The sequence below is a fragment of the Oncorhynchus gorbuscha genome, linkage group LG09, assembly GCF_021184085.1.
Source record: "Oncorhynchus gorbuscha isolate QuinsamMale2020 ecotype Even-year linkage group LG09, OgorEven_v1.0, whole genome shotgun sequence".
Classification (NCBI taxonomy): Eukaryota; Metazoa; Chordata; class Actinopteri; order Salmoniformes; family Salmonidae; genus Oncorhynchus; species Oncorhynchus gorbuscha.
In genome coordinates, this window is record NC_060181.1 from 88,824,225 (window position 1) to 88,851,784 (window position 27,560).

Consider the following 27,560-nt stretch of genomic DNA (forward strand, 5'->3'; position numbering starts at 1 on the left):
TCAAAGAAGAAAGACCACATCCAGAGTGTCACTTTCATGATTAAAAATAACCAAACCCTGACTGACACACAGACACACACACTTCAAATCAATTGTTTTTGTCACATGCGCCAAATACAACAGGTGAAATGTTTGCTTTTCAAGCCCTTAACCAATAATGCTTTAAGAAGTTAAGAAAATTGTGTTAAGTAAAAAACTGAAAATAAAAGTAACAAATAGTTAAATAGCAGCAGTAGAATAACAATAGCGAGGCTATATGCAGGCGGTACAGAGTCAATGTGTGGGGGCACCATAAACCTACAAAAAACCCTAGACAGTAAAAAAAAACACTTCACCCATGTCACACCCTGACCTAACCAAAATATATAAAGAAAACAAAGAATACTCAGGTCAAGGTGTGACACTAATACAGTGGGGCAAAAATTATATTTAGTCAGCCACCAATTGTGCCAGTTTTCCCACTTACAAAGATGAGAGGCCTGTAATTTTCATCATAGGTACACTTCAACTATGACAGACAAAATGAGGAGAAAAAATCCAGAAAATCACATTGTAGGATTTTTAATGAATTTATTTGCAAATTATGGGAGAAAATAAGTATTTGTTTAGTCAATAACGAAAGTTTAATTCGTTTAGTTTCAATTACAGAAATGCTGATTATAAAAAATTCAGAAAACAAAACATATTTTACATAGGTTTTAAAGATGAACTTCTCGTTAAACCAACCAGTGTCATATTTATAAAATGCTTTTCGGCGAAAGCATACCTATCCCAGAACATACCTAGCCCAGAATATAGTCCAGTTGACAAATTATTACAAACAGTACTCAGCCAAGCAGAAGCATTACAAATCTCAGAAATAGAGATAAAATTAATCCCTTACCTTTGATGATCTTCATATAGTGGCAATCAGAAGACATTCATTTACTCAAAAAAAATATCATTTTGCTCGATGAAGTCTCTTTTATATCCAAAAACCTCAGTTTTGTTAGCGTGTTTTCTTCAGTAATCCACAGGGTCGAACTCAGTCAAAACAATCAGATAAAAAAAATCTAAATTGTATCCGTAAAGTTCATAGAAACATGTCAAACGATGTTTATATTCAATCCTCAGGTTGTGTTTTAGCCTAAATGATCTCTAATATTTCAACCGGACAATAACGTTGTCAATATAAAAGGTAAACAAGAAATGCACATGCACCTGAAAAAACTCAGCGTCCCGTTAGGGTCCACTCGTTCAGACTGGTCTTACTCCCTCATTTATAAGAATACAAGCCTGAAACGATTTCTAAAGACTGTTGACATCTAGTGGAAGGCATAGGAACTGCAAATGGAGTCCTAAGTCAATGGATACTGTAATGGCATTGAATAGAAAACTAAAAAAAAAAAAAAAAAAACTACTTCCTGATGGATTTTTTCGGGTTTTCACCTGCTAAATCAGTTCTTTTCACAGACACTATTTTTTAACAGTTTTGGAAACTTTAGAGTGTTCTCTATCCAAATCTACCAGTTATATGCATATCATATCTTCTGGGCCGTTTAATTTGGGCATGCTTTTCATCCAAAATTCTGAATGCTGCCCCCTACCCTAGAGAGGTTAACAAGTTAGAAATGATTTAAAACACAGTTTGCTGTAGGCTACTATTTACTAGTTAACATAAAATAATGTATGTCATATGAAATATATTCACCTCACCCAGTATTGTAATAAAGACGTACCAGAAAGCATGTGGTCCTTGGCTCAGACAGTGTAATAGTGTGGGCTCAATAGCATCTCATTAGTGTGCAAGATCTTGAGAATCAGCTGTACATGTGATGGAAGAATGTACTGTGCATGCAGAGGGTTGCAATTTCATTGAATTGGAGATAGTTTAACCAAAATATGCCACAAGACCTAGAATTGCCTCATGTGTATCCCACAACAAAGGTTCACTGTTATAAGCAAACATTTTGTTGATGAATTCAAGCAAAATTCACAAAATTCCAGGGCTTAACTTCCCATGGAAAATTTCTGGAGAATTACACTTTGCAACCCTACTTACAAGGCACCCAGAACTATGTCCTTGATACCCCCGTCTCTTCTTTCTGCGAATGACGGGGATGAGGGCCTTGTCGGGCGTCTGAAGTAAATCATTCCCTTCTGATTCATCTCCTTTGGTGCCATTCTTCAGTGAGTGGTCACAAATGTTATTGTTCACCTCACATGTCTTGGCATGAAACTGTGCTACTGGCCTTCCCTCGGTGGTTGCTTAGGATACGCTGTTGCGTATCCTTTCTCCCTGAGTAAAGAATACTCAGGGCGAAAAAGGTGTAGATTCACATGCAGAGCAAGGCAGGTGTTTATTTTGCCTTCGCAGAATGCAGGTAGGCAAGTGAATCAAAACTAGGACTGAAGGTTCTCACAAACGAGCTAGAAAAAGGCTTGGTAGAGTCAAAATGAACAATACCTCACAAAGGTGAAACAGAATGAACTGAACTAAATAAGGAGCTAATGAGACCAGGTTAGTAACTAACACAGGTGAAATCAATGAACAAAAGTGAAAGACCGGGCTACATTGAAGAACATAAAGAAACAGAACACAATGTTGACTATGAAAATAAATGCAGAACCTCTTACCAGATGGTGTCTCAGGAGGAGCCAGTTCTGCGGTTAGGGCTTCTTGTATGGCAGAGTGAACCTCCCACTGTGCCTGTCCCATAATGCAAGAGGAAGCAAGAATGGGTGTAGGGTCTGAGTTCTTTCCAGGGATGTAAGTAACATGAAAATGGAAGCGTGTGAAGAAGAGAACCCAGCGGGCTTGTCTGGAGTTTAACCTCTTGTCACCTCTATATTCCAGATTAAGATGATCTGTTAGGATGAGAAAGGGATGTTGTGCGCCCTCCAACCAGTGGCACCTCTCCTCGAGGGCCGCCTTGATTGCGAGGAGTTCTGTTCCCCACATCGTAATTCCTCTCAGCATGTTGTGTAAATCAAATTACACAAACCCCCCCAAAATCAATTTTAATTCCAGGTTGTAAGGCAAAAATGCCAAGGGGATGAATCATTTCGCAAGCCACTGTATATACTGTATTGAGACCCAACCACTGGATACTGTAATAAATGGATCACTAGTCACTTTAAACAGTGTCACTTTAAATAGTGCCACTTTAATAATGTTTACATATCTTACATTACTCATATCATGTGCATATACTGTATTTTATACCATCTACAGCACCTTGTCTATGCTGCTTGGCCATCACTCATCCATATACTTACATGTACATATTCTCATTCACCCCTTTAGATGTGTGTGTATTAGGTCGTTGTTGGGGAATTGTTGGATTACTTGTTAGATATTACCACATTGTTGGAACTAGAAGCACAAGCATTTCGCTACACTCGCGTTAACATCTGCTTACCATGTGTATGTGACCAATACAATTTGATTTGATTTAATATAACTGTTTGTTATTTGACATGTCAAATGGAAAGTTTATTTAATAAAGATTAGCCACAGTAGTGGACTTTGCTGTTTGCCTTCAAAATAAAAGTATGTCATTGACAGTGATGCAAATGAATACAAATAGTAGAATTATGCCTTAGCTGAATACATCATGCTAAACGAGGTTGGAATTTAGTTAATTTGACAAATATCTGTTGAAACCACACTGGATGTATTATACTTTAGAATTGCATTGGGGGCGTACTTATTTCACTGTACAGCCTTACCTATGGATTGTGAATCAACGACATGGGGTATCAGTCTACTCAGTGACACACAGACAACATTAACATCGTAGCTCTTTTTGCAGGACTCTGAAACAACTGTGGATTGAGCCACATTTATTGTCAACCTATGTGTATTGAACACTATTCCAGAGGAAAAACAATATTGCGTGGATGTTTTGGAGTCTGATAAATCTGAGGAGGACGTTTGGAAAAAAATATATTGGGTAGACTGTTACCCCATTTCATTGATCCCCAATCCTTAGGTAAAGCTGTACAGTGCAATATGAATGTCAATACACACAATAGGTTGACTGGGAAGGTGATTTCACACAGTCACAGTCCTGCGATAAGTGCTACAATGCGAATATTTGCGTAAACTCTTCACAGTCATTGCTTCACATTCCAACCTTGTTTAACATGATCTAGTCTAAATATGGCATGATTCCACCAATTGTAACCTTCTGCATCACTTTCAAAGAGGTACTTTTATTTTGAAGGCAAACCGCAAATTCCACTATTGTGCCTAATCCTTATTGTGGCTAGTTTCACACATACGCTCGACCGAGGGTTAAGTAGCTGGCTAGCTATTTATTTTCTTGTACTGAAGTTCAATTTCAATAGGCGAACAACAAGTAGCTACCTAGCTAATACTTACAATGATTCCTAAATAACTTCTAAGAATTGTGAAAATGACTGCAGTTTCTACTGGTAATTGTTTTATGGCTGGTTGTATTGAGCTAGCTAACTACACCAGAAGTTGTAGTCAAACAAATAATGCTTTATTACCAACGCGGTATTATAAACACATTGTTTGTGGCTGGTGTCTGCTTGTTTGCAGACTTTTTGTACAGCGTTGAGAGTGCTACTGATGGTAGTGGTGGCGCTTGGCTTGCACAGGCAAATTCAGAACACCCAACATACTGTAATAGAACTGTGTGTTATTTGACATGTGTTTTTTAACGCGTCAAATAGTGTTATTTGACATGTATTTTTTTTGACATGCAAAGACCCAAAGGCGTTCCATAGTATGTCGTGAAGCTTATAGCAGTGACGCTATTCCTGTGTAACTCTCGTAGGGCAATATCTGAACAATAGCACCCTTGGTAACGTTAGTGTGTACCGGTGCTCGACCAGTCGCGAAAGCCAACATCACCCACGACAGAGAACGGTTGATTGTCAAGGGCAATGAATACCATTATCATGCCGTTAATGGATTTCGCCTTTGAGTTGTCTCTCTGAAAGGTTCTTACTCTTTCAAATGACTGCTGGACTTGTTGACTGCTCGATCCACACAGCAGACATTGTGGGCTAGGTTAAGAATGCTGTGTTGCACGTGTAGCGCAACATTTTACAAGGCGTCAATACGTTATATATATAGACGTCAGCTAAACTAGACATCGGGCTGATACCGATGTTGGCATTTTTAGCTAATATCGTCCGATTCCCGATATGTTCACCGATATATTGTGCATCCCTACTCTATACTGTAAGTCACTCTGCATAAGAGCATCTGCTAAATGAGTAGCCCCCTGTTGGTTGGTCCTTCATCACCTTAGCAAACACCACCCACTTCTAGTCTGTGACCCTCACAACAGACCCCTTGACTTCAAAGTCCAGATCAAAGCCTCTGGAGGCCAACGAGATCTAAAGGGTTAGGCCGCCTCAGCTCTAGAAACCCACTGTGATTATGTACTTTGGTAGATGATCTGTATTTGTCTCATTATGGCGTCTGTGAGCGCAGCCCTACAGAACTCCCAATTACAGCCAGTTGTGATACAGCCTGGAATCGAACCAGGGTCTGTAGTGACAACTCTAGCACTGAGATGCAGTGCCTTAAAACGCTGCGCCACTCGGGAGCCTTGCAATTTGTTGTATAACTACAGCCGTGTTTAGACAGGCTGCCCAATTCTGCTATTGTTTTCCACTAATTGGTCTTTCGACCAATCAGATCAGCTTGTTTGCCGATAATTGGGCAAAATATCCGATTTGGGCTGCCTGTGTAAACGCAGCCCGGCATTGGGACTGTCTCTCAGATGAAGGAAGGACAGAAGTGTGTTTAGTAGAGGGCCCAGCAGTGCGTTAGCCTCACTTCCTCTCTCAGCACTTTGCTACATCGACCCTGAGTTGGTTGCCGTAATGATAGGTCCCCTTGTGTATACATAGTACTAACTAGCACAAGGTTTCCCAAACTGATGCAACTTGTGTTATCGACGGTACGTTTGTTTATTTCATGTGTGACTCAGTGTTGTCTGTGTCACACTGCTTTGCTTTCTTGGCCAGGTCACAGTTGTAAATGACAACTTGTTCTCAACTGGCCTGCCTGGTTAAAGAAAGGTGAAATAAAAATACAATTGTAACTGTAACTGACCCTTCCCGTTTCGAATGGTCTGCACTGTGAACCCCGGTGAACCCCGGTGAATGGTCTGCACTGTGACAACTTGCTGACACGCTGAAAGTTAGTTTATTTTGGTAAATATTGTAATACATTGGAATAATTAGATACCTAGCAACTTGATATAAGTATCTTGACTATGAAGAGCTTGTAAGAGCTGAATCTGTGACATTGACAACATGTAATTACACAGTTCCCACTCTCTCTCTTGCTCTCTCTCTCTCTCTCTCTGTCTTGCTCTCTCTCTCTCTCTCTCTCTCTCTCTCTCTCTCTCTGTCTTGCTCTCTCTGTCTGTCTTGCTCTGTCTCTCTCTCTCTGTCTTGCTCTGTCTCTCTCTCTCTGTCTTGCTCTCTCTCTCTCTCTCTCTGTCTCTCTCTCTCTCTCTGCTCTCGCTCTCTCTCTCTCTCTTGCTCTCTCTCTCTCTCTCTTGCTCTCTCTCTCTGTCTTGCTCTCTCTTGCTCTCTCTCTCTGTCTCTCTCTCTCTCTCTCTCTTGCTTTCTCTCTTGCTCTCTCTCTCTGTCTCTTGCTCTCTCTCTCTCTCTCTCTCTCTCTCTCTCTCTCTCTCTGCTCTCTCTCTCTTGCTCTCTCTCTCTCGCTGTCTTGCTTTCTCTCTTGCTCTCTCTCTCTCTGTCTCGCTCGCTCTCTCTGTCTCTGTCTTGCGCTCTCTCTCTCTCTGTCTTGCTTTCTCTCTTACTCTCTCTCTCTGTCTGTCTTGCGCTCTCTCTCTCGCTCTCTCTCTCTCTCTCTTGCTCTCTGTCTTGCTCTCTCTCTCTTGCTCTCTCTCTCTCTTGCTATCTGTCTTGCTTTCTCTCTTGCTCTCGCTCTCTGTCTCGCTCGCTCTGTCTTGCTCTCTCTCTCTCTCTCTCTCTCTCTTGCTTGCTCACTCTTGCTCTCTGTCTTGCTCTCTTGCTCGCTCTCTCTTGCTCTCTGTCTTGCTCTCTCTCTCTCTCTCTTGCTCTGTCTTGCTTTCTCTCTTGCTCTCTGTCTTGATTTCTCTCTTGCTCTCTGTCTTGATTTCTCTCTTGCTCTCTGTCTCGATTTCTCTCTTGCTCTCGCTCTCTCTCTCTCTCTCTCTCTCTCTCTCTCTCTCTCTCTCTCTCTCTCTCTCTCTCTCTCTCTCAATTCAAGGGCTTTATTGGCATGGGAAACATGTGTTAACATTGCCAAAGCAAGTAAGGTAGATAATATAAAGTGAAATAAACAATAAAAATTAACAGTAAACTTTACACATACAGAAGTTTCAAACCAATAAAGACATTACAAATGTCATATTATATACATATATACAGTGTTTTAACAATGTACAAATGGTAAAGGACACAAAATAAAATAAATAAGCATAAATATGGGTTGTATTTACAATGGTGTGTGTTCTTCACTGGTTACCCTTTTCTCGTGGCAACAGGTCACACATCTTGCTGCTCTGATCTTGCTGATCTTGCTTGCTGCTGTGATCTTGCTGCTGCTCTCTGTCTCTCTCGCTCTCATCTCTCTCTCTCTCTGTCTTGTGCGCTCTCTCAATTCAATTAACTTCAATTCAATTTGCTTTATTGGCATGACGTAACAATGTACATATTGCCCAAGCTTGTTTTGGATATTTACAATATAAAAATGATAATCAAAATTGTCAACGGTACAACAGTAACAATCACCACCTTCCGGAGACACCTGAAACCCCACCTCTTTAAGGAATACCTAGGATAGGTTAAGTAATCCCTCTCACCCCACCCCCCTAAGTTTTAGATGCACTATTGTTAAGTGACTGTCCCACTGGATGTCATAATTGAATGCACCAATTTGCTTTAGTGGCATGGATAAGAGCGTCTGCTAAATGACTTAAATGTAAATGTAAATGTAATAACCAAGTGATAAAATAACCATACATTCAACAATAACAATAAGTATACAGTAGAGGACATGTGCAGGTTGATTGTTCTGTCAGACACTGTCCCTCATCTTATGGCAGGCAGCAATGTAGTGCACTGCCAACCCACAGCTCTCTGCGTCCTCCCCCAACAGGACAGGTAGCCTACTCACATCAGAGAGGTCTTTGAAACCTTGAATAAGGGTTTCAAATTTGTTTTATATTTTTGACATTTTGTCAGGAAATGCAGCTCCGTCTCAGGTTCTGCTGTTGCGCTGTGGTTGCACAGCCTTTCCTCTACAGGGGGCCAGGTTTTCCTGTGTCTACCCTTCTCAATGGCAAAGCTGTGCTCACTGAGCTTGTACTTTGTCAATGTTTTGATCAGTAATCATTGTCAAATATTTAGCCACAGTGTACTGTCGATTTAGCGCCAGATAGCACTGCATTTTGCTTTGTTTGTGCTTGTTTTTCACAATTGGCGATATAGTTTTGACTGTGTTGTAATTTGGTTTATCCTGATTGATTGGATGTTCTGGTCCTGAGGCTTCAGTGTGTTAGTAGAACAGGTTTGTGAACTCACCCCAGGACCAGCTGGATGAGGGGACTCTTTTCTTTGCTCAGCTCTTGGCATTGCAGGGCTTGGTAATTGTACATATCTCTCTCTGACTCTCTCTCTCTCGCTCTCTTTCTCTCAATTTCAATATAAGGGGCTTTATTGGCAACATATGTTTACATTGCCACAGTGGCCTTTTCAATAGCAAGGCTATGCTCACTGAGTCTGTACATAGTCAAAGCTTTCCTTAAGTTTGAGTCAGTCACAGTGGTCAAGTATTCTGTCACTGTGTACTCTCTGTTTAGGGCCAAACTGCATTCTAGTTTGCTCTGTTTTTTTGTTAATTCTTTCCTATGTGTCAAGTAATTATCTTTTTATTTTCTCGTGATTTGGTTGGGGCTAATTGTGTTTCTGTCCTGGGACTCTGTGGGGTCTGTTTGTGAGCAGAGCCCCAGGACCAGGTTGCTTAGGGGACTCTTCTTCAGGTTAATATATCTGTAGGTGATGGCTTTGTTATGGAAGGTTTGGGAATCGTTTACTTTTAGGAGGTTGTGAAAGTTAATGGCTCTTTTCTGGATTTTGATAAATAGCAGGTATCGGCCTAATTCTGCTCTGCATGAAATATTTGGTGTTTTACATTCCACAAAGAGGATATTTTTGCCGAATTCTACATGCAGAATCTCAATTTGGTGTTTGTCCCATTTTGTGAACTCTTGGTTGATGAGTGGACCCCAGACCTCACAACCATAAAGTGCAATGGGTTCTATAACTGATTCAAGTATTTTTAGCCAGATCCTAATTGGTATGTCAAATTTTATTTTCCTTTTGATGTCATAACTTCCACAGCTTTGTGGAATTTACCTGTGGTGCTGATGTTTAGGCTGAGGTATGTATAGTTTGTGTGCTCTAGGGCAACGGCGTCAAGATGGAATTTGTTTTCGTGGTCCTGGCAACTGGTCCTTTTTTGAACACCATTATTTACTGAGATTTATTGTCAGGGCCCAGGTGTGACTGAATCTGTGCAGAAGATATAGGCGCTGCTGTAGGCCCTCCCTGGTTGGGGACAGAAGCACCAGATCATCAGTAGACATTTGACTTCAGATTATAGTAGTGTGAGGCCGGGTGCTGCAGACAGTTCTAGTGCCCTCGACAATTCATTGATATATATGTTGAAGAGGGTGGTGCTTAAGCTGCATCCTTGTCTCACCCCCTGCCCTGTGGAAATAACTCTCTCTCTCTCTCTCTGTACAGATTAGTGTGAAAGAAGAGGAGGAGGAGGATAAGGACTTTTCCACAGAGGAGCAGGAGGAGGACGAGGACTGGGAGAATGCATTATCAGTGGAGAGGTTCGGGAACACTGACTCCGCGATCAGTGGGGGAGAAAAAATGGGCCGCAACTACAATGAGAAGGATTTTGAGTGTAAGTCTTTAGTCTTCTTTATCTTTTCTGCTTTTGTAGAACACAAAGTAAACATTCCATGAATGTCTGCTTACTAGTGTTGTCAAGATACTAGAATTTTCAGTACCGATACCAGGTATACTATCACAATACTCGAGACCATTACGATACTCCATACCTAAACGATACCACAAAAAAAAGCTTAATTAGTGAAAGAATGCCACTTTCTCCAGACAGATAACCTCGGCTCCTACTCTGTTCAATTGTTGGGCATCTTGTGAGTTCAATATAATTTAATCTGAACATTTGATGTACTTGTTTGTAGTTGAGACAGCCATGTATGCATTAATTTGATCAACTGTACAATCATCCAATCAATTTGATTTGGTTTTCACCCATCTAACTACATAACATAATGGTAATCGTTTATTTGAATGGTAAATCTCTATTGATAAACTGAGTAAATCAAGATGTAGACTAGGTCTATTCACAATACAGGTTAATGCATATTATTCAATAGGAGTTTGTGCAGGCATATTATTCAGTATGAGTGTGTATGCATTGAGTTATTCAGCATGTTTTAGCTGATAGCATGGGGCTACAGATGACAAATGTTCCCTTTAATGTAGGACTTATTTTATCGCCAACTGCTATTCGAACATATTATTTTATTGAAGTGATAAACAACATTTGCATAGAAGAAGCAATCGCTTCTTTTATAAATGTGTGCGCTGTCTCTAAGAAAGTAATGACTTAATTTTATAGGCAGAAGGTTGCTGTGGAATCTGATTTTGTGGCTGTGGAATCTAGTGGAAACCAGATGATAGGCGAGGGACATGAAAAGTGACTTCAGCTGTAGGAAATTCAGCTGTTAGCTAGCAAGGAAAGTTTGCCTATAAAGCTAGAAGTTACCGGTATCTTCCTGCATTGTAAAGTGTTCTAGCCTGTAGGAACATTGTTTTGAGAACAGTAATTAACAGGTTCCACATGCTGTGTTGCATTATTTAAGTGTGATAAACTTCTGTGCAGAATGAGTGGAGAGCTAATGCAGCCCGGAGAGCTAATGCAGCCCAGACTGCTCTAGCGATGAATGAGGTAGTGGAGCTATTTGCTCTTCACGGGTTAAATGGATTGCGCTCTGAGACAGACTTAATCCTCTTGATCACGTGAGACAACATTTGAACATAACAAAAATTCTAGTACCGTTTTCTGATTTTTTTTTTATCGACAAAGTACCAAAGTTTCGTGCAACACTACTGCCTACCCAGTTTTTTGGGGGTGTTCTCCATAGTTTTTGGAATATCAATTTTTTGCCAACAGGAATGTGTTTTGGTTTAAATTACATTTTGGTATCACTTAAAGGAAGTTTTTATCTCCATATCAAACCATTTCTGGGTAGCGTTTAAGTATCTTTGATTGTTTTCAATTAAAATGGTCAAAAAGAAAGACATAGCTTCTTAACAAAGAGCAATTTCTCAAGCAAGAATTTTACTAGGACTGTCTGGTGGTGTTCTGAGTGGGAAGGGGGAAACAGGAAACTAACTGTTATCGCCAGAGAGGTTTGGAATTCTCTTTCTTATTGGTTTATTAACTAATGTACTGCCTTCTGAGAACAAAACTCCATCCCACCAAAACAGGCTGAAATTTCAGCTGGTCTTTTCGAACAGCTGTTACACTAAAAGGGCATTATCATAATTTTCACAATTTCATAATATTAATCCAACCTCATAGTGTGGAAATATACACTGAGCAAAAATTATAAACACAACATGCAACAATTTCAAAGATTTTACTGAGTTACAGTTCATATAAGGAAATCAGTCAATTTAAATAAATTAACTAGGTCCTGGTGTAGTCATGGCCCTGCCTCCTGCTAGAACCTCATGGGTGTGGAAGTATGTGTGTGGGATAGGACTGTTCCTTCTCACTTCATCTGACCTGACCTCGGTCGAATTCCTTGCTCCTCCCAAATCCAGGACTGTCCTACCTTATCAGTGACTGAAACCAGACCTCCATAGGAGCCATGACATTTAACGGTAACATTTTTTAACAGAATGTAAACATTCTACCTCCCCCTTTCTCACTCAGTAACTTTCCATAGACCTCGTTATTATCCACACTCCACTGACTCCAACACATACATTCCTTGGACATGTAAAGTAATCAATAAGTTCTAGTATGGTAACATGAGTTAGTATATTTCAAACTGGAATCCAACAGCCCTAATCTATGGATTTCACATGACTGGGAATACAGATATGCATCTGTTGGTCATAGATCCCTTAAAAAAAGGTAGGGGCTGTCACATATTCCCTTTCCGGCGCTCGAGGTCGCCAGTCTGCTTACTTTAACGCACACCTGTCACCATCGTTAGGCGCACCACGCTTCATCAGACTCACCTGTACATTCCTGATTACCTTCCCTATAACTGCCACTCCCTTTGGCTCTTTCCAAAGGCCTTATTGACTCTGTTTTGTGTTCCATGTCTGTATGCTACTCATGTTTCATGTTTTGGCCTATGTTAATTTATTTCTTAAATACACTCCCTGTACTTGCTTCCTGAATCCCAGCTTACACGTTACAGGGGTGTGGATAAGAAGACCAGTCAGTACCTGGTGTGACCACCATTTGCCTCATGCAGTGCGACACATCTCCTTCGCATAGAGTTGATCAGGCTGTTGCGACATGGGGCCGTGAGTTATCATGCTGAAACATGAGGTGATGGCGGCAGATGAATGTCATGACAACGGGCCTCAGGATCTCGTCATGGTATCTATGTGCATTCAAATTGCCATTGATAAAATACAATTGTGTTCATTGTCCTTAGCTTATGTCTGCCTATAACATAACCTGACCGCCACCATGGGGCACTCTGTTCACATCGTTGACATCAACAAGCCGCTCGCCAACACGACGCCATACACATGATCTGCCCAGAACATAGCCCAGTTGACAAATTATTACAAACAGTAACCAGCCAAGTAGAAGCGTTACAAAACTCAGAAATAGAGAGAGAATTAATCCCTTACCTTTGATCTTCATATGGTGGCAATCAGAAACATTCATTTACTCAATAAATGTTCCTTTTGTTCGATAAAGTCTCTTTATATCCAAAAACCTCTGTTTTGTTTGCGCGTTTTCTTCAGTAATCCACAGGCTCAAACGCAGTCAAAACAGGCAGACAAAAAAATCCTAATTGTATCCGTAAAGTTCATAGAAACATGTCAAACGATGTTTATCTTCTTATGGCTGCAGGGGCAGTATTGAGTAGCTTGGATGAAAGGTGCCCATATCAAACGGCCTGCTCCTCAGTCATAGTTGCTAATATTTGCATATTATTAGTAGTATTGGATAGAACACATTCTGAAGTTTCTAAAACTGTTTGAATTATGTCTGTGAGTATAACAGAACTCATATAGCAGGGAAAAACCTGAGAAATTCCACTTCCTGTTTTTTTCTGGAGGTGGCAGATTTTCAACCAAGGTCTCATTGAAATAACAGCGAGATATGGATGAGATTTCACTTCCTACGCCTTCCACTAGATGTCACCAGTCAATAGAACTTTGTCTGATGACTCTGTGAAGGGGGGTCGATTGACACCGGAAATAGTCACCACAGCCATGAGTGGACCATGCTTTCACCAGGCGCGTTCACAGGGGAAGGACTTGCGTTCCACCGCTCATCTGAAGTAATTCTAATTCTCCGGTTGGAACGTTATTCAAGATATATGTAAACAACATTCTAAAGATTGAGTACATCGTTCGACATGTTTCTACTGACTGTTACGGAACTTTTGGACATTTCCTCACGTTATAGTGGATGCACTTTGTGACCAAATTGGCTAATTGGACATAAATAACGGACATTTTCGAAGAAATCAAGCATTTATTGTGGACCTTGGATTTCTAGGACTGCATTCTGATGAAGTTCATCAAAGGTAAGGAAACATTTATCATGTATTTTCTGGTTTCTGTTGACTCCAACATGGAGGCTAATTTGGCTACTGTTCTGAGCGCCGTTTCAGATTATTGCATGGGTTGCTTTTTCCGTAAACCTTTTTTGAAATCTGACACAGCGGTTGCATTAAGGAGAGGTATATCTATAATTCCATGTGTATAACTTGTATTATCATCTACATTTATGATGAGTATTTCTGTTGAAACGATGTGGCTATGTAAAATCACTTGATCACTTGAAGGCAAAGGAACTGCAAATTGAGTCCTAAGTCAATGGATACTGTAATGGCATTTAATAGAAAACTACAACAAACAAACAAATACTTCCTGAATGGATTTTCCTCAGGTTTTTGCCTGCCAAATCAGTTCTGTTATACTCACAGACACGATTTGAACAGTTTTGGAAACGTTAGAGTATCCAAATCTACCAGTTATATGCATATCATATGTTCTGGCCCCGAGTAGTAGGCCGGTTAATTTGGACATGCTTTTCATCCAAAATTCCGAATGCTAGAGGGTTAAAATGACGTTTGAGGCATTTTTGACACACCTGTCAGGTGGATGGATTATCTTGGCAAAGGAGAAATGCTCACTAACAGGGATGTCAACAAATTTGTGCTCAAAATGTTAGAGAAATCTGGTTTTTGTGAGTATGTAAAATCTTGGGATCTTTTATTTCAGCTCATAAAACACTTTACATGTTGCATTGATATTTTTGTTCATTGTATATAAAATACAGGGAAATCACGTGTGCTGACACTGGGCCTTTAATTTAAGCCTGCCAGTATAATTCTTCATAACTTGTTATAAGCATATGAGCCTTTGTAATATCAGGGGCATTTCTGTCTGTTCATAAACAATTCAATTGCTTTCAATGTCTATGATTTTGTCAGGATCTGTATGAGTTTTATTTTACTGTCAGATAGTTCAAAAACGTTATAGAAGGGTTGTAACTGCTTATGACAAGTCTTGCATTCATTATGCTGGCAGGCGAGGACGGTATTTTAACTTAAACGCCTACCATTCCTTTCACAGATCACCGGCACACCTTTCACCACACCCACCACCCGCTGTCCACCCATCTACCCCCACCCCAGCGCCTACGCAAGCGGGTGCTCAGCATGGACCGCAAACGCCGGCGCAAGAAGAAGCGCAAGAACAAAAAGACCTCCATGGCGCCCTCGGAGGTCACACCCACCATCCATGAGGTAGACGAGGAGGAGGAGTCTGAGACAGAGGGGAGGGACCTGGCAGCCACTCCCACCGAGCAGCTCGACGACCAACAGCAGGTAACATAACAGAGAAATGTGTGATCATGACAGCTTATCAGAATACCTCTGTTTGTTATTGATCATTTATTGTTTATAGAATCCAATACAATGTTTGGAATGTTGCAAGTAGAAGTTTAGTTTATTAATTTGTTATATATTCATTCAGTGTATTCATTTCAAAGACACTCCAGAGAGAAATGTCTCACACATGACATGTTTTGTGTGAAGGAGGCAGAGAATTCTGGTCTCCTGTGTAATTTGAGACCTTTGAAACAGAGCAGGCAGTAGCTGACCCAAGAAAGTTGAAGATCTGTTAAACTAGTACTAACAGGTGCCATGGAGACAGAGAGAGAGTTTGCTTATCTTCCCATACTATTCGTACTACAACTATTTGCACATCGTTGAAAACACTGTACATCTATTTTTTATTTAACCTTCATTTAAGTAGGCAAGTCAGTTAAGAGCAAGTACAATGACGGCTAGCCCGGCCAAACCCTATCCCGCACAACGCTGGGCCAATTATGCGCCACTCTATGGGAGAGATGCTAAGACCAATGTAACCAACTCCCTCTCCTCTTAGTTTAGCCTGGGGAGTGAGGAGAATTTGGAGCCGACCGTCCCACTAACTTCCTTCCACATGGAGAGCGAACAACAACATCCGCCGCCGGAGAAAGCCACACTGGCCACGGCAGAGGTGGTGGAGGGGGAGTTGGAAGAAGCGCAACAGGACATTCGGGAGCAACCAGAGGATGAGGAGGGTGATGAAGAGCCCACCAACAGGTGTGCCCAGAATCAGATGTTTGGATGCATAAAGCAATTTCACGGTAGCTAGCAGGAGATGAGGCACAGGAACTTGGCTGTGTGGTGAAACAATGTTTTTTCAAATTAGCCAATTTTATGGATCACTTCAATATGCAGCAACCAGCAACCATCACTTATTTTGTTAGCAAAGCTTGCCGTAAGACACAAGGTGATACTGGGATGTAACTAGAAGGATGATATGTTTCATGAATTGTGAACTAAGAAAACACAGAACTAGAGTGCACTAAAAATAGTACAGTGCCTACAATATTTATTTTGTATGACAGAGGTCGGTACTCAATATTTATTTTGTATGACAGAGGTCGGTACTCAATATTTATTTTGTATGACAGAGGTCGGTACTCAATATTTATTTTGTATGACAGAGGTCGGTACTCAATATTTGAAGATATTTAAAGGGCTCATCAAACAAGGAGCCCAGCTCTTTCTACAATGCTCTTCATTTAAAAACTTCAAAAATTCAGTGCTCATTTCTCCCGATTCTTCTGGTAGATTTATCTGTTTTTAAGTGAACATCTAAAAACAATCAAAACATTTATATGGCTTAAAAGGAAACTTTGTGCCTGTCACCATCATGTCTCGTGTCCTAGATAGGTTTACTCATAAAGATCCTATCTGACTCATCAACACAGAGCTATGAATTATTTGGTAATGGTTTGAATAATATATGCATTCATCCTGGGACATCAGAGACTGTGTGGAGTCGAGGGTCATATTCATTAAGGCTCAACATAGAAAAATATCTTGCAACGGAAACAGAAATTGTACATTTCTTATTGGACAACTCCAGGTAGTCCCTCCCTGTTTCATTCTGTTTTCTTCCTCTTGTAGCCTAATGAATACAACCCAGGTACTTGTTTCCCTCTCTGCAGGGCGGTTAATCTCACTGATTTATTATTATTGCAGCAGCAAAAAAGGAACGTAGTCACATTGTCATGTAATGTTAGGATGTTGTTGCCTGAGTTAAAGCAGCCAATGATTCACTGGGTGAGGAAGCCAGTGTTGCAGTGCTGTGCTGTGTTCTGGTGCCCTCTGTTGCATGATGGACCACACTACACACAACAATCTGACCCCTCCAAGGTGATTCATACAGTGTTTGTGTGTGCCAGTCAAGATGTTTGTTCGTATAGACTGGGTTGACGTTTGATACCATGTTAATTTTAAAGAATGATTTAGTAGATTCTGGAGTTCTAACACTGGGACAAAAAAAATCAAATTCTGAACTGATTTATGGCTGATGGTCCTTCATGATTTGTATTTATTTATTTTATTTAACCTTTATTGAAGTAGGCAAGTCAGTAAATAACAAATTCTTATTTACAATGAATGCCTGGCAAAAGGCCTCCTGCGGGGACGGTGGCTGGGATTAAAAATAAATCAAATATAAATATAGGACAAAACACACATCATGACAAGAGAGACAACACAACACTACATAAAGAGAGACCTAAGACAACAACAGAGCATGGCGGTAACACATGACAACACAGCATGGTAGCAACACAACATGGTAGCAGCACAAAACAGCGTACAAACATTATTGGGCAAAGACAACAGCACAAAGGGCAAGAAGGTAGAGACAACATTACATCACACAAAGCAGCCACAACTGTCAGGACTGTCCATGGTTGAGTATTTGAATGAAGATGAAGAAATTGAGATGAAACTGGTAGTTGATAGTTGACACAATAGATAACAGATAGTTAGTTACCTGACATACTTCAAAAGCAAACGTTTAAAGAATCAAATACAATATGATCTCTATGATGGGTTTTCACATGTACTCAAGTATTCCCTCTGCACTGTCCGTGATTTCCCCCTGTGTTCCCCTCCCCTGGTGCCCCTCTCTGCGGGCCCCCCTAGCATGAACACCCGTGGCTGGTTCAGGAGGAATCCTCTCCACCCTGCACCGCGGACCAGTTACGACATGCGGGAGCGCGTCTGTATGGGCAGCATGACAGCCGTGGAAACAGCCGTGTACCGGAAGGTGCCCACCGACGAGGCTGAGGCTCAGATGTTGGCTAGCGCCGATCTGGACGACATGAAGAGTAAGACACACACATACACACCAGAGAGAATGGACCGTTCCCAAATCAACCCCTCTAGCCCACCCTCCTGCTGTTGAGAAACCCTCCTGCTGTTGAGAAACCCTCCTGCTGTTGAGAAACCCTCCTGCGGCCCTAATCTACCACACCTGATTCTACTAATCAGCTGCTTATCGGGACTTTAGTTGAATCGGGTGTATTTATGTAGGGCTGGAGCAAAAGCCTGCATACCCAGCTGCTGGAGGAGGGTTGACCACCCCTGCCTGGTGTAGCCCCTTTTTCCTGAACAAGGGCATACTATTTCTAATGAAAGTAGAGGGTAAAGGTCGTGTAATTTAATACTAAGTAACGTTGGTTGCAGGTTTAAATAAAAAATGCATACCTTGAGACTTAGTAACTTGGTAAATATATTTTAACCAAACTCACGCGTTCCTCATTTGGTGCCTCTTGATGGACAGACCCAGTCATCATCCTTTACGCCTGACATAGGCAGGTTGCTCCAATTGGATGCAATGCTTCAGTTGCCTTCCCAGCTGTTCTGCTGTGGGACAGTTTGAGGGTGACAGTTTGAAGCAGGTCTGAGTACTGGGATAAAATATCAAATATAAATCACTTACACCCCAGGATTGATGTACTGCAATAATGCCAGTGTGGCAATATGTTAAATGATACTGTACTGTATTACCATAGTTCATATTCTTGAACGTATAACAAGTGGAGGGAAAATCTGCTAGTTTAGGGCACCCTCTATTGACGTAACAATATAGGACATATCTGTCCGATGTATATGTCCTTATGTGAGAGTGTAATACATGGTGTTGCTATGTTTTAGTACTAGGATATACTGGGATTTGATAGGGTGGATATGTGAATACTGGGATTTGATAGGGTGGGTATGTGAATACTGGGATTTGATAAGGTGGGTATGTGAATACTGGGATTTGATAGGGTGGATATGTGAATACTGGGATTTGATAGGGTGGATATGTGAATACTGGGATTTGATAGGGTGGGTATGTGAATACTGGGATTTGATAAGGTGGGTATGTGAATACTGGGATTTGATAGGGTGGATATGTGAATACTGGGATTTGATAGGGTGGGTATGTGAAAACTGGGATTTGATAGGGTGGATATGTGTATACTGGGATTTGATAGGGTGGGTATGTGAATACTGGGATTTGATAGGGTGGGTATGTGAATACTGAGATTTGATAGGGTGGGTATGTGAAAACCGGGATTTGATAGGGTGGACATGTGAATACCGGGATTTGATAGGGTGGACATGTGAATACCGGGATTTGATAGGGTGGACATGTGAATACCGGAATACCGATTTGATAGGGGACATGTGGACATGTGAATACCGGGATTTGATAGGGTGGACATGTGAATACCGGGATTTGATAGGGTGGACATGTGAATACCGGGATTTGATAGGGTGGACATGTGAATACCGGGATTTGATAGGGTGGACATGTGAATACCGGGATTTGATAGGGTGGACATGTGAATACCGGGATTTGATAGGGTGGACATGTGAATACTGGGATTTGATAGGGTGGACATGTGAATACTGGGATTTGATAGCGTGGACATGTGAATACTGGGATTTGATAGCGTGGACATGTGAATACTGGGATTTGATAGGGTGGACATGTGAATACTGGGATTTGATAGGGTGGACATGTGAATACTGGGATTTGATAGGGTGGACGTGAATACTCTGATTTGATATGGTGGACATGTGAATACCGGGATTTGATAGGGTGGACATGTGAATACCGGGATTTGATAGGGTGGACATGTGAATAATACCGGGATTTGATAGGGTGGACATGTGAATACCGGGATTTGATAGGGTGGACATGTGAATACTGGGATTTGATAGGGTGGACATGTGAATACCGGGATTTGATAGGGTGGACATGTGAATACCGGGATTTGATAGGGTGGACATGTGAATACCGGGATTTGATAGGGTGGACATGTGAATACCGGGATTTGATAGGGTGGACATGTGAATACTGGGATTTGATAGGGTGGACATGTGAATACTGGGATTTGATAGGGTGGACATGTGAATACTGGGATTTGATAGGGTGGACATGTGAATACTGGGATTTGATAGGGTGGACATGTGAATGTGAATACCGGGATTTGATAGGGTGGACATGTGAATACCGGGATTTGATAGGGTGGACATTTGATGAATAATACCGGGATTTGATAGGGTGGACATGTGAATACTGGGATTTGATAGGGTGGACATGTGAATACTGGGATTTGATAGGGTGGACATGTGAATACTGGGATTTGATAGGGTGGACATGTGAATACTGGGATTTGATAGGGTGGACATGTGAATACTGGGATTTGATAGGGTGGACATGTGAATACTGGGATTTGATAGGGTGGGTATGTGAATACTGGGATTTGATAGGGTGGACGTGAATACTCTGATTTGATAGGGTGGACATGTGAATACCGGGATTTGATAGGGTGGATATGTGTATACTATAATCTCCACCCGGCACAGCCAGAAGAGGACTGGCCACCCCTCATAGCCTCGTTCCTCTCTAGGTTTCTTCCTAGGTTTTGGCCTTTCTAGGGAGTCTTTCCTCGCCACTGTGCTTTTACACCTGCATTGCTTGCTGTTTGTGGTTTTAGGCTGGGTTTCTGTACATTACTTTGAGATATCAGCTGATGTACGAAGGGCTATATAAATAAATTTGATTTGATATACTGTGATTTGATATGGTGGATATGTGAATACTGGGATTTGATAGGGTGAATGTGTATACTGGGATTTGATAAGGTGGGTATGTGAATACTGTGATTTGATAGGGTGGGTATGTGACTACTGTGATTTGATATGGTAGATTTGTGTATACTGGGATTTGATAGGGTGGGTATGTGACTTCTGTGATTTGATATGGTAGATTTGTGTATACTGTGATTTGATAGGGTGGGTATGTGACTACTGTGATTTGATATGGTAGATTTGTGACTACTGTGATTTGATATGGTGAATATGTGAATCAAAAGGGACAGAAATAAGACGGCGAAAGGAATGTGTGAATGTTGAGAACATCTGCTATCTGTGAATGACAGTGCGGTGGCCTCCCGAGTGACGCAGCGGTCTTACTACAGACCCGGGTTCGATCCCAGGCTGTGTCACAACTGGCCGTGACCGGGAGTCCCACAGGGCAGCACACAATTGGCCCAGTGTCGTCTTATAGCGCTCTGGCGACTCCTTGTGGCGGGCTGGCTGACTGTGGTCGTCAGTCGAACGGTTTTTCCTTCGACACATTGGTGCGGCTGACTTCTGGGTTAAGCGGGCAGGTGTTAAAAAGCGCGGTTATGGCGGGTCAAGTTTCGGGGGACGCATGACCGACCTTCACCTTTCCCGAGCCCTTTGGGGAGTTGCAGAGATGAGACAAGATCGTATTTGTATATCACAAAATTGGGGAGAAAAGGGGGGTACATTTTTTTTCAAGAATGTGTGTGAATCGCCCTGACCTTAGAGATCCTTTATTCTCTATTTTGGGTTAGGGGTGTAACTAGGGTGGGCATTCTAGTTTTGTTATTTATATGTTGGCCTGGTATGGTTCCCAATCAGAGGCAGCTGTCTATCGCACCAGGTCTCCAGTGACTGTTCCCAGCACGGAACCGCCAGCGATGGTTTACATTCCGGAACCTCCAGCAACGTTTTGCAGTCCGGTGCCTCCAGTGATGATCCATGGCCCGAAGCGTCCAGTGATGATCCATGGCCCGGCGCCTCCAGTGATGATCCATGGCCCGGAGCCTCCAGAGACGATCCAAGGTCCGGAGTCTCCAGTGACGGTTCCCAGTCCGGGGCCTCCAGCGACGGTTCACAGTTCGGAGCCTTCAGCGGGGGTTCCCAGTCCGGAGTCCTCGATGACGATCCACGGTCCGGAGTCCTCAGCGACGATCCACGGTCCGGAGTCCTCGGCGACGATCCACGGTCCGGAGTCCTCGGCGACGATCCACGGTCCGGAGTCCTCGGCGACGATCCACGGTCCGGAGCCTCCGAAGCTGGCGGATCCGCGAGTGGAGCGGAGTCTACGTCCCGCACCGGACCCGCCACCGAGGCTAGATGTCCACCCGGACCCTCCCCTATAGAGTCAGGTTTTGCGGTCAGAGTCCGCACCATTGGGGGGGGGGGGGGGGGGGTACTGTCATGCCCTGAACTTAGGTGGGATGCTTGTCTACTGGCCTGTAGGAGAGTGGTGGTATGTATGATATTAGGCCCTTGGGAAGGGAATGCTACAGTATATGAGTGTGGAAGTCAGGAAGCTGATACGCTTGTTGTTGTTTACTGTCCCTCACACAGGTGAATGTCAGGGGGCTTGTGCTTGTTTGCCGGACTGTGCAAGTGTCATTGTTTGGGGGTGAGAGTTTTGTTTAGGACCTGTTTGTGTCTGGGGAACACACGGCAGGAAACTGGCCTGTCACAAGAGAGCAATCGAGAGAGAAATTTCCAAAGAGAGTGACAAATAGAGCAAGAGATACAGACCAGAGAGAGAAAGAGAGAGGCAGGAACTTGGACTTTGTCATCCTACAAGAAACATGGTATAGAGGAGATGGACCCACTGGTTTCCCTCTAGGTTACAGAGAGCTGGTAGTCCCATCCACCAAATTACCAGCTGTGAAACAGGGAAGAGACTCAGGGGGTATGCTAATTTGGTATAGAGCAGACCTAACTCACTCTATTATATGAATCAAAACAGGAACATTTTACATTTGGCTAGAAATTCAAAAGGAAATTATCGCAACAGAGAAATGTTCTCATGTGTACTACCTACAACCCCCCACTAGGATGAAGACAGTTTCTCCATCCCGGAGGGGGAAATCAATCATTTCCAGGACCAGGGACATGTACTAGTCTGCAGCGACCTAAATGACAGAAATGGACAAGAACCTGACACCCTGAACACACAGGGTGACAAACACCTACCTGGAGGTGACAGCATTCTCTCCCCCATATGCCCCCCCACCCTCCTAGACACAAAACGGCTCACAACTCCTGCAGCACTGTCACATGCTGGGTATGTACATAGTCAATGCAGGCTTCGAGGGGACTCCTATGGTTGGTACACGTATAGCTCATCTCTTGGCAGTAGTACTGTATACTACTTTATCACTGACCTCAACACTGAGTCTCTCAGAGGGTTCACGGTCAGCCCACTGACACCCTTATCAGATCACAGATAAATCACAGTCCACTTGAACAGAGCAATACTCAGTCATGGCGCATCAAAGCCAAAGGAACTGCATAATGTAGATGGATGGAAAATAGTGTAAAAGCCAATTAGGCAACAACAAATGCAATCCCTTTTAGACAATGTAATAAATAATCTCAAAGTAATTGAAGATTCTATACAATCTAACCATTTCTGGGAACATTTGAACAAACTTAACAAACAACAACACAGAGTTCTCTATCCAAAATGGACATTAAACCACTTCTCCAATATTGTTGTCCCTATAACAAATAACAAAGAACAAACAGCAAAAACATATACATGATCAAATACAAATCTTAGAATCAACTATTACAGACTACCAAAACCCTCTAGATTCTCCAATTACATTGAATAACCTACATGACAAAATACCAACCCTCCAAACCAAAAAGGTTTGGATATCCTCAATAAAATGATCAAATATACAGACCACAAACTCCAATTGGCTATACTTAAACTCTGTAACATCATCCTCAGCTCTGGCATCTTCCCCAATATTTGGAACCAAGGACAGAACACCCCAATGTTACTCTAATAACTACCGGGGGATATGCGTCAACAGAAACCTTGGGAAAATCCTCTGCATTTTCATTAACAACATCGTACATTTCCTCAGTGAAAACAATATACTGTGCAAATGTCAAATTGGATTTTTACCAAATTACCGTACGACAGACCATGTATTCACCCTGCACACCCTAAGTGACAAACAAACAAGCCAAAACAAAGACAAAGTCTTCTCATGCTTTGTTGATTTAAAAAAAGCTTTTGACTCAATTTGGCATGAGTCTGTTATACAAATTGATGGAAAGTGGTTTTGGGGGAAAAACATACAACATTATAAAATCCATGTACACAAATAACAGGTGTGCAGTTAAAACAGGGCTGTGGAGTACAGCTTGAGCCCCACCCTTTTTACCTTTTATTTTACTAGGCAAGTCAGTTAAGAACAAATTCTTATTTTCAATGATGGCCTAGGAACAGTGGGTTAACTGCCTGTTCAGGGGCAGAACAACAGATTTGTACCTTGTCAGCTTGGGGATTTGTACCTTGTCAGCTTGGGGATTTGAACTTGCAACCTTCACAGTTGCTAGTCCAATGCTCTAACCACTAGGCTACCCTGCCGCCCCACCCTCTTCAACATACTGTATATCAACAAATTATCAAGGGCACTAGAACAGTCTGCAGCACCCGGCCTCACCCTACTAGAATGTAAAGTCAAATGTCTACTGTTTGCTGATGATCTAGTGCTTTTGTCCCCAACCAAGTAGGGCTTATAGCAGCACCTAGATCTTCTGCACAGATTCTGTCAAACCTGGGCCCTGACACTAAATCTCAGTAAGTCAAAAATAATGGTGTTCCAAAAAATATCCAGTTGCCAGGACCACAAATACAAATTCCATCTAGACACCATTGTCCTAGAGCACACAAAAAACTATACATACCTCGGCCTAAACATCAGCGCCACAGGTAACTTCCGCAATGCTGTGAATGATCTGAAAGACAAGGCAAGAAGGGCCTTCTACGCCATCAAAAGGAACATAAAATTCAACATACCAATTAGGATTTGGCTAAAAATACTTGAATCAGTTATATAACCCATTGCCCTTGATGGTTGGGAGATCTGGATTCCGCTGACCAACCAATAATTCACAAAATGGGACAAACACCAAATTGAGACGCTACATGCAGAATTCCGCAAAAATCTCCTCAGTTTCCAACGTAAAACGCCAAACAATGCATGCAGAGCAGAATTAGGCCGATACCCGCTAATTATCAAAATCCAGAAATGAGACGTTAAATTCTACAACCACCTAAAAGGAAGCGATTCCCAAACCTTCCACATAAAGAGATATTAACCTGAAGAAGAGTCCCCTAAACAAGCTGGTCCTGGGGCTCTGTTCACAAACACAAACAGACCCCACAGAGCACCAGGACAGCAACACAATTAGCCCCAACCAAATCATGAGAAAACAAAAAGATAATTCCTTCCAATGTGTCAAGTAATTAACAAAAACATTTGCAAACTAGAATATTTGACCCTTAACAGAGAGTACCCAGTGGCAGAATACCTGTCCACTTTGACTGACCCAAACTAAAGGAAAGCTTTAACTATGTACAGACTCCGTGAGCACAGCCTTGCTATTCGAGAGGCCGCAATAGGCAGACCTGGCTCCCAAAGAGAAGACAGCCTATGTGCTCACTGCCCACAAAACGAGGTGGAAAATGAGCTGCACTTTCTAACCTGACAAATGTATGACCACATTAGAGACACGTATTTCCCTCAGATTACACAGAGCCACAAAGAATTGGAAAACAAATCCATTCTTGATAAGCTCCCATATATATTAGGTGAAATACTAAAGTGTGCCACCACAGCAAGACTATTTGTGACCTGTTGCCAAAAGGAAAAGGCTACCAGTGGAGCACAAACACCATTTTAAATACAACTTATATTTATCTGTTTATTTATCTTCACTTTCATACTTCAACTATTTGCGCATTGCTACAACACTGTACATATCCAATAATATAACATTTGAAATGTCTATTATTTTACACATTTTGTAAGTGTAATGTACACGGTCAATTTCTGATTGTTTAATTCCATTTTGTTTAATGTCTATTCCACTTGCTTTGGCAATGTAAACATACAGTATGTTTCCCATGCCAAAAAGCCCTTTAATATAGATAGACAGTAGTGAGAAAGAGAGAAAAACAGACCGGAGAGAGAGAGATGCAGATCAGAGAGAGAGAGAGAAACAGACTGGAGAGAGAGATTTAGGGATGCAGAGCAGAGAGAGAGAGATAAACATACCAGAGAGGGAGACATACAGATCAGAGAGAGAAACAGACAAGAGAGGGAGAGAGAGACACAGATCAGAGAGAGAAACAGACAAGAGAGGGAGAGGGAGACATACAGATCAGAGAGAGAGAGAGAGAAACAGACTGGAGAGAGAGAGAGGGATGCAGAGCAGAGAGAGAGAGAAACAGACCGGAGAGAGAGAGAGAAGGATGCAGAGCAGAGAGAGAGAGAAACGGACCAGAGAGGGAGAGAGGGAGACATACAGATCAGAGAGAGAAACAGACAAGAGAGGGAAGAGAAGGATGCAGACCGGACCAGAGAGAGACAGATACAGATCAGATCAGAGAGAAACAGACCGTAGAGAGAGAGAGGGATGCAGAGCAGAGAGAGAGAGAGAAACAGACCAGAGAGGGGGAGAGGGAGACATACAGATCAGAGAGAGAAACAGACAAGAGAGGGAGAGGGAGAGAGAGACATACAGATCAGAGAGAGAGAGAGAAACAGACCGGAGAGAGAGAGAGGGATGCAGAGCAGAGAGAGAGAGAGAGAGAAACGGACCAGAGAGAGAGAGGGGGATGCAGAGCAGAGAGAGAGAGAGAGAGAAACAGACTGGAGAGAGCGAGAGAGATGCAGATCAGAGAGAGAGAGAGAAACCTACCAGAGAGGGAGACATACAGATCAGAGAGAGAAACAGACAAGAGAGGGAGAGGGAGACATACAGATCAGAGAGAGAGAGAGAGAACAGAGAGAGAGAGGGATGGAGAGCAGAGAGAGAGAGAGATGCAGAGCAGAGAGAGAGAGAGAGGGAGAGAGAGAAACAGACTGGAGAGGGAGAGAGGGAGACATACAGATCAGAGAGAGAAACAGAGAGAAACAGACAGAGAGAGAAACAGACAAGAGAGAGAGAGAGACATACAGATCAGAGAGAGAAACAGACCGTAGAGAGAGAGAGGGATGCAGAGCAGAGAGAGAGAGAAACAGACCGGAGAGAGGGAGACATACAGATCAGAGAGAGAAACAGACAAGAGAGGGAGACATACAGATCAGAGAGAGAGAGAAACAGACCGGAGAGAGAGAGAGGGATGCAGAGCAGAGAGGGAGAGAGAGAAACGGACCAGAGAGAGAGGGGGATGCAGAGCAGAGAGAGAGAGAGAGAGAAACAGACCGGGGAGAGAGAGAGGGATGCAGAGCAGAGAGAGAGAGAGAGAAACGGACCAGAGAGGGAGACATACAGATCAGAGAGAGAAACAGACAAGAGAGGGAGACATACAGATCAGAGAGAGAAACAGACAAGAGAGGGAGACATACAGATCAGAGAGAGAAACAGACAAGAGAGGGAGACATACAGACCGGAGAGAGAGAGAGAGAAACAGACCGGAGAGGGAGAGAGAGGGATGCAGAGCAGAGAGAGAGAGAGAAACGGACCAGAGAGAGGGAGAGGGATGCAGAGCAGAGAGAGAGAGAGAGAGAA

At 42.4% G+C, this 27,560-nt stretch overlaps 1 protein-coding gene across 1 annotated transcript in view; it reads left to right on the forward strand.

Moving 5' to 3' along the window:
• LOC124044241 (anion exchange protein 3-like) overlaps positions 1 to 27,560 on the forward strand; it is a 104,366-nt gene that overhangs the window by 35,753 nt on the left and 41,053 nt on the right. The window contains 4 exon segments of the mRNA XM_046363848.1: positions 9,772 to 9,940; positions 14,911 to 15,164; positions 15,727 to 15,926; positions 17,832 to 18,016. Coding sequence (XP_046219804.1) covers positions 9,772 to 9,940; positions 14,911 to 15,164; positions 15,727 to 15,926; positions 17,832 to 18,016 — 808 coding nt within the window.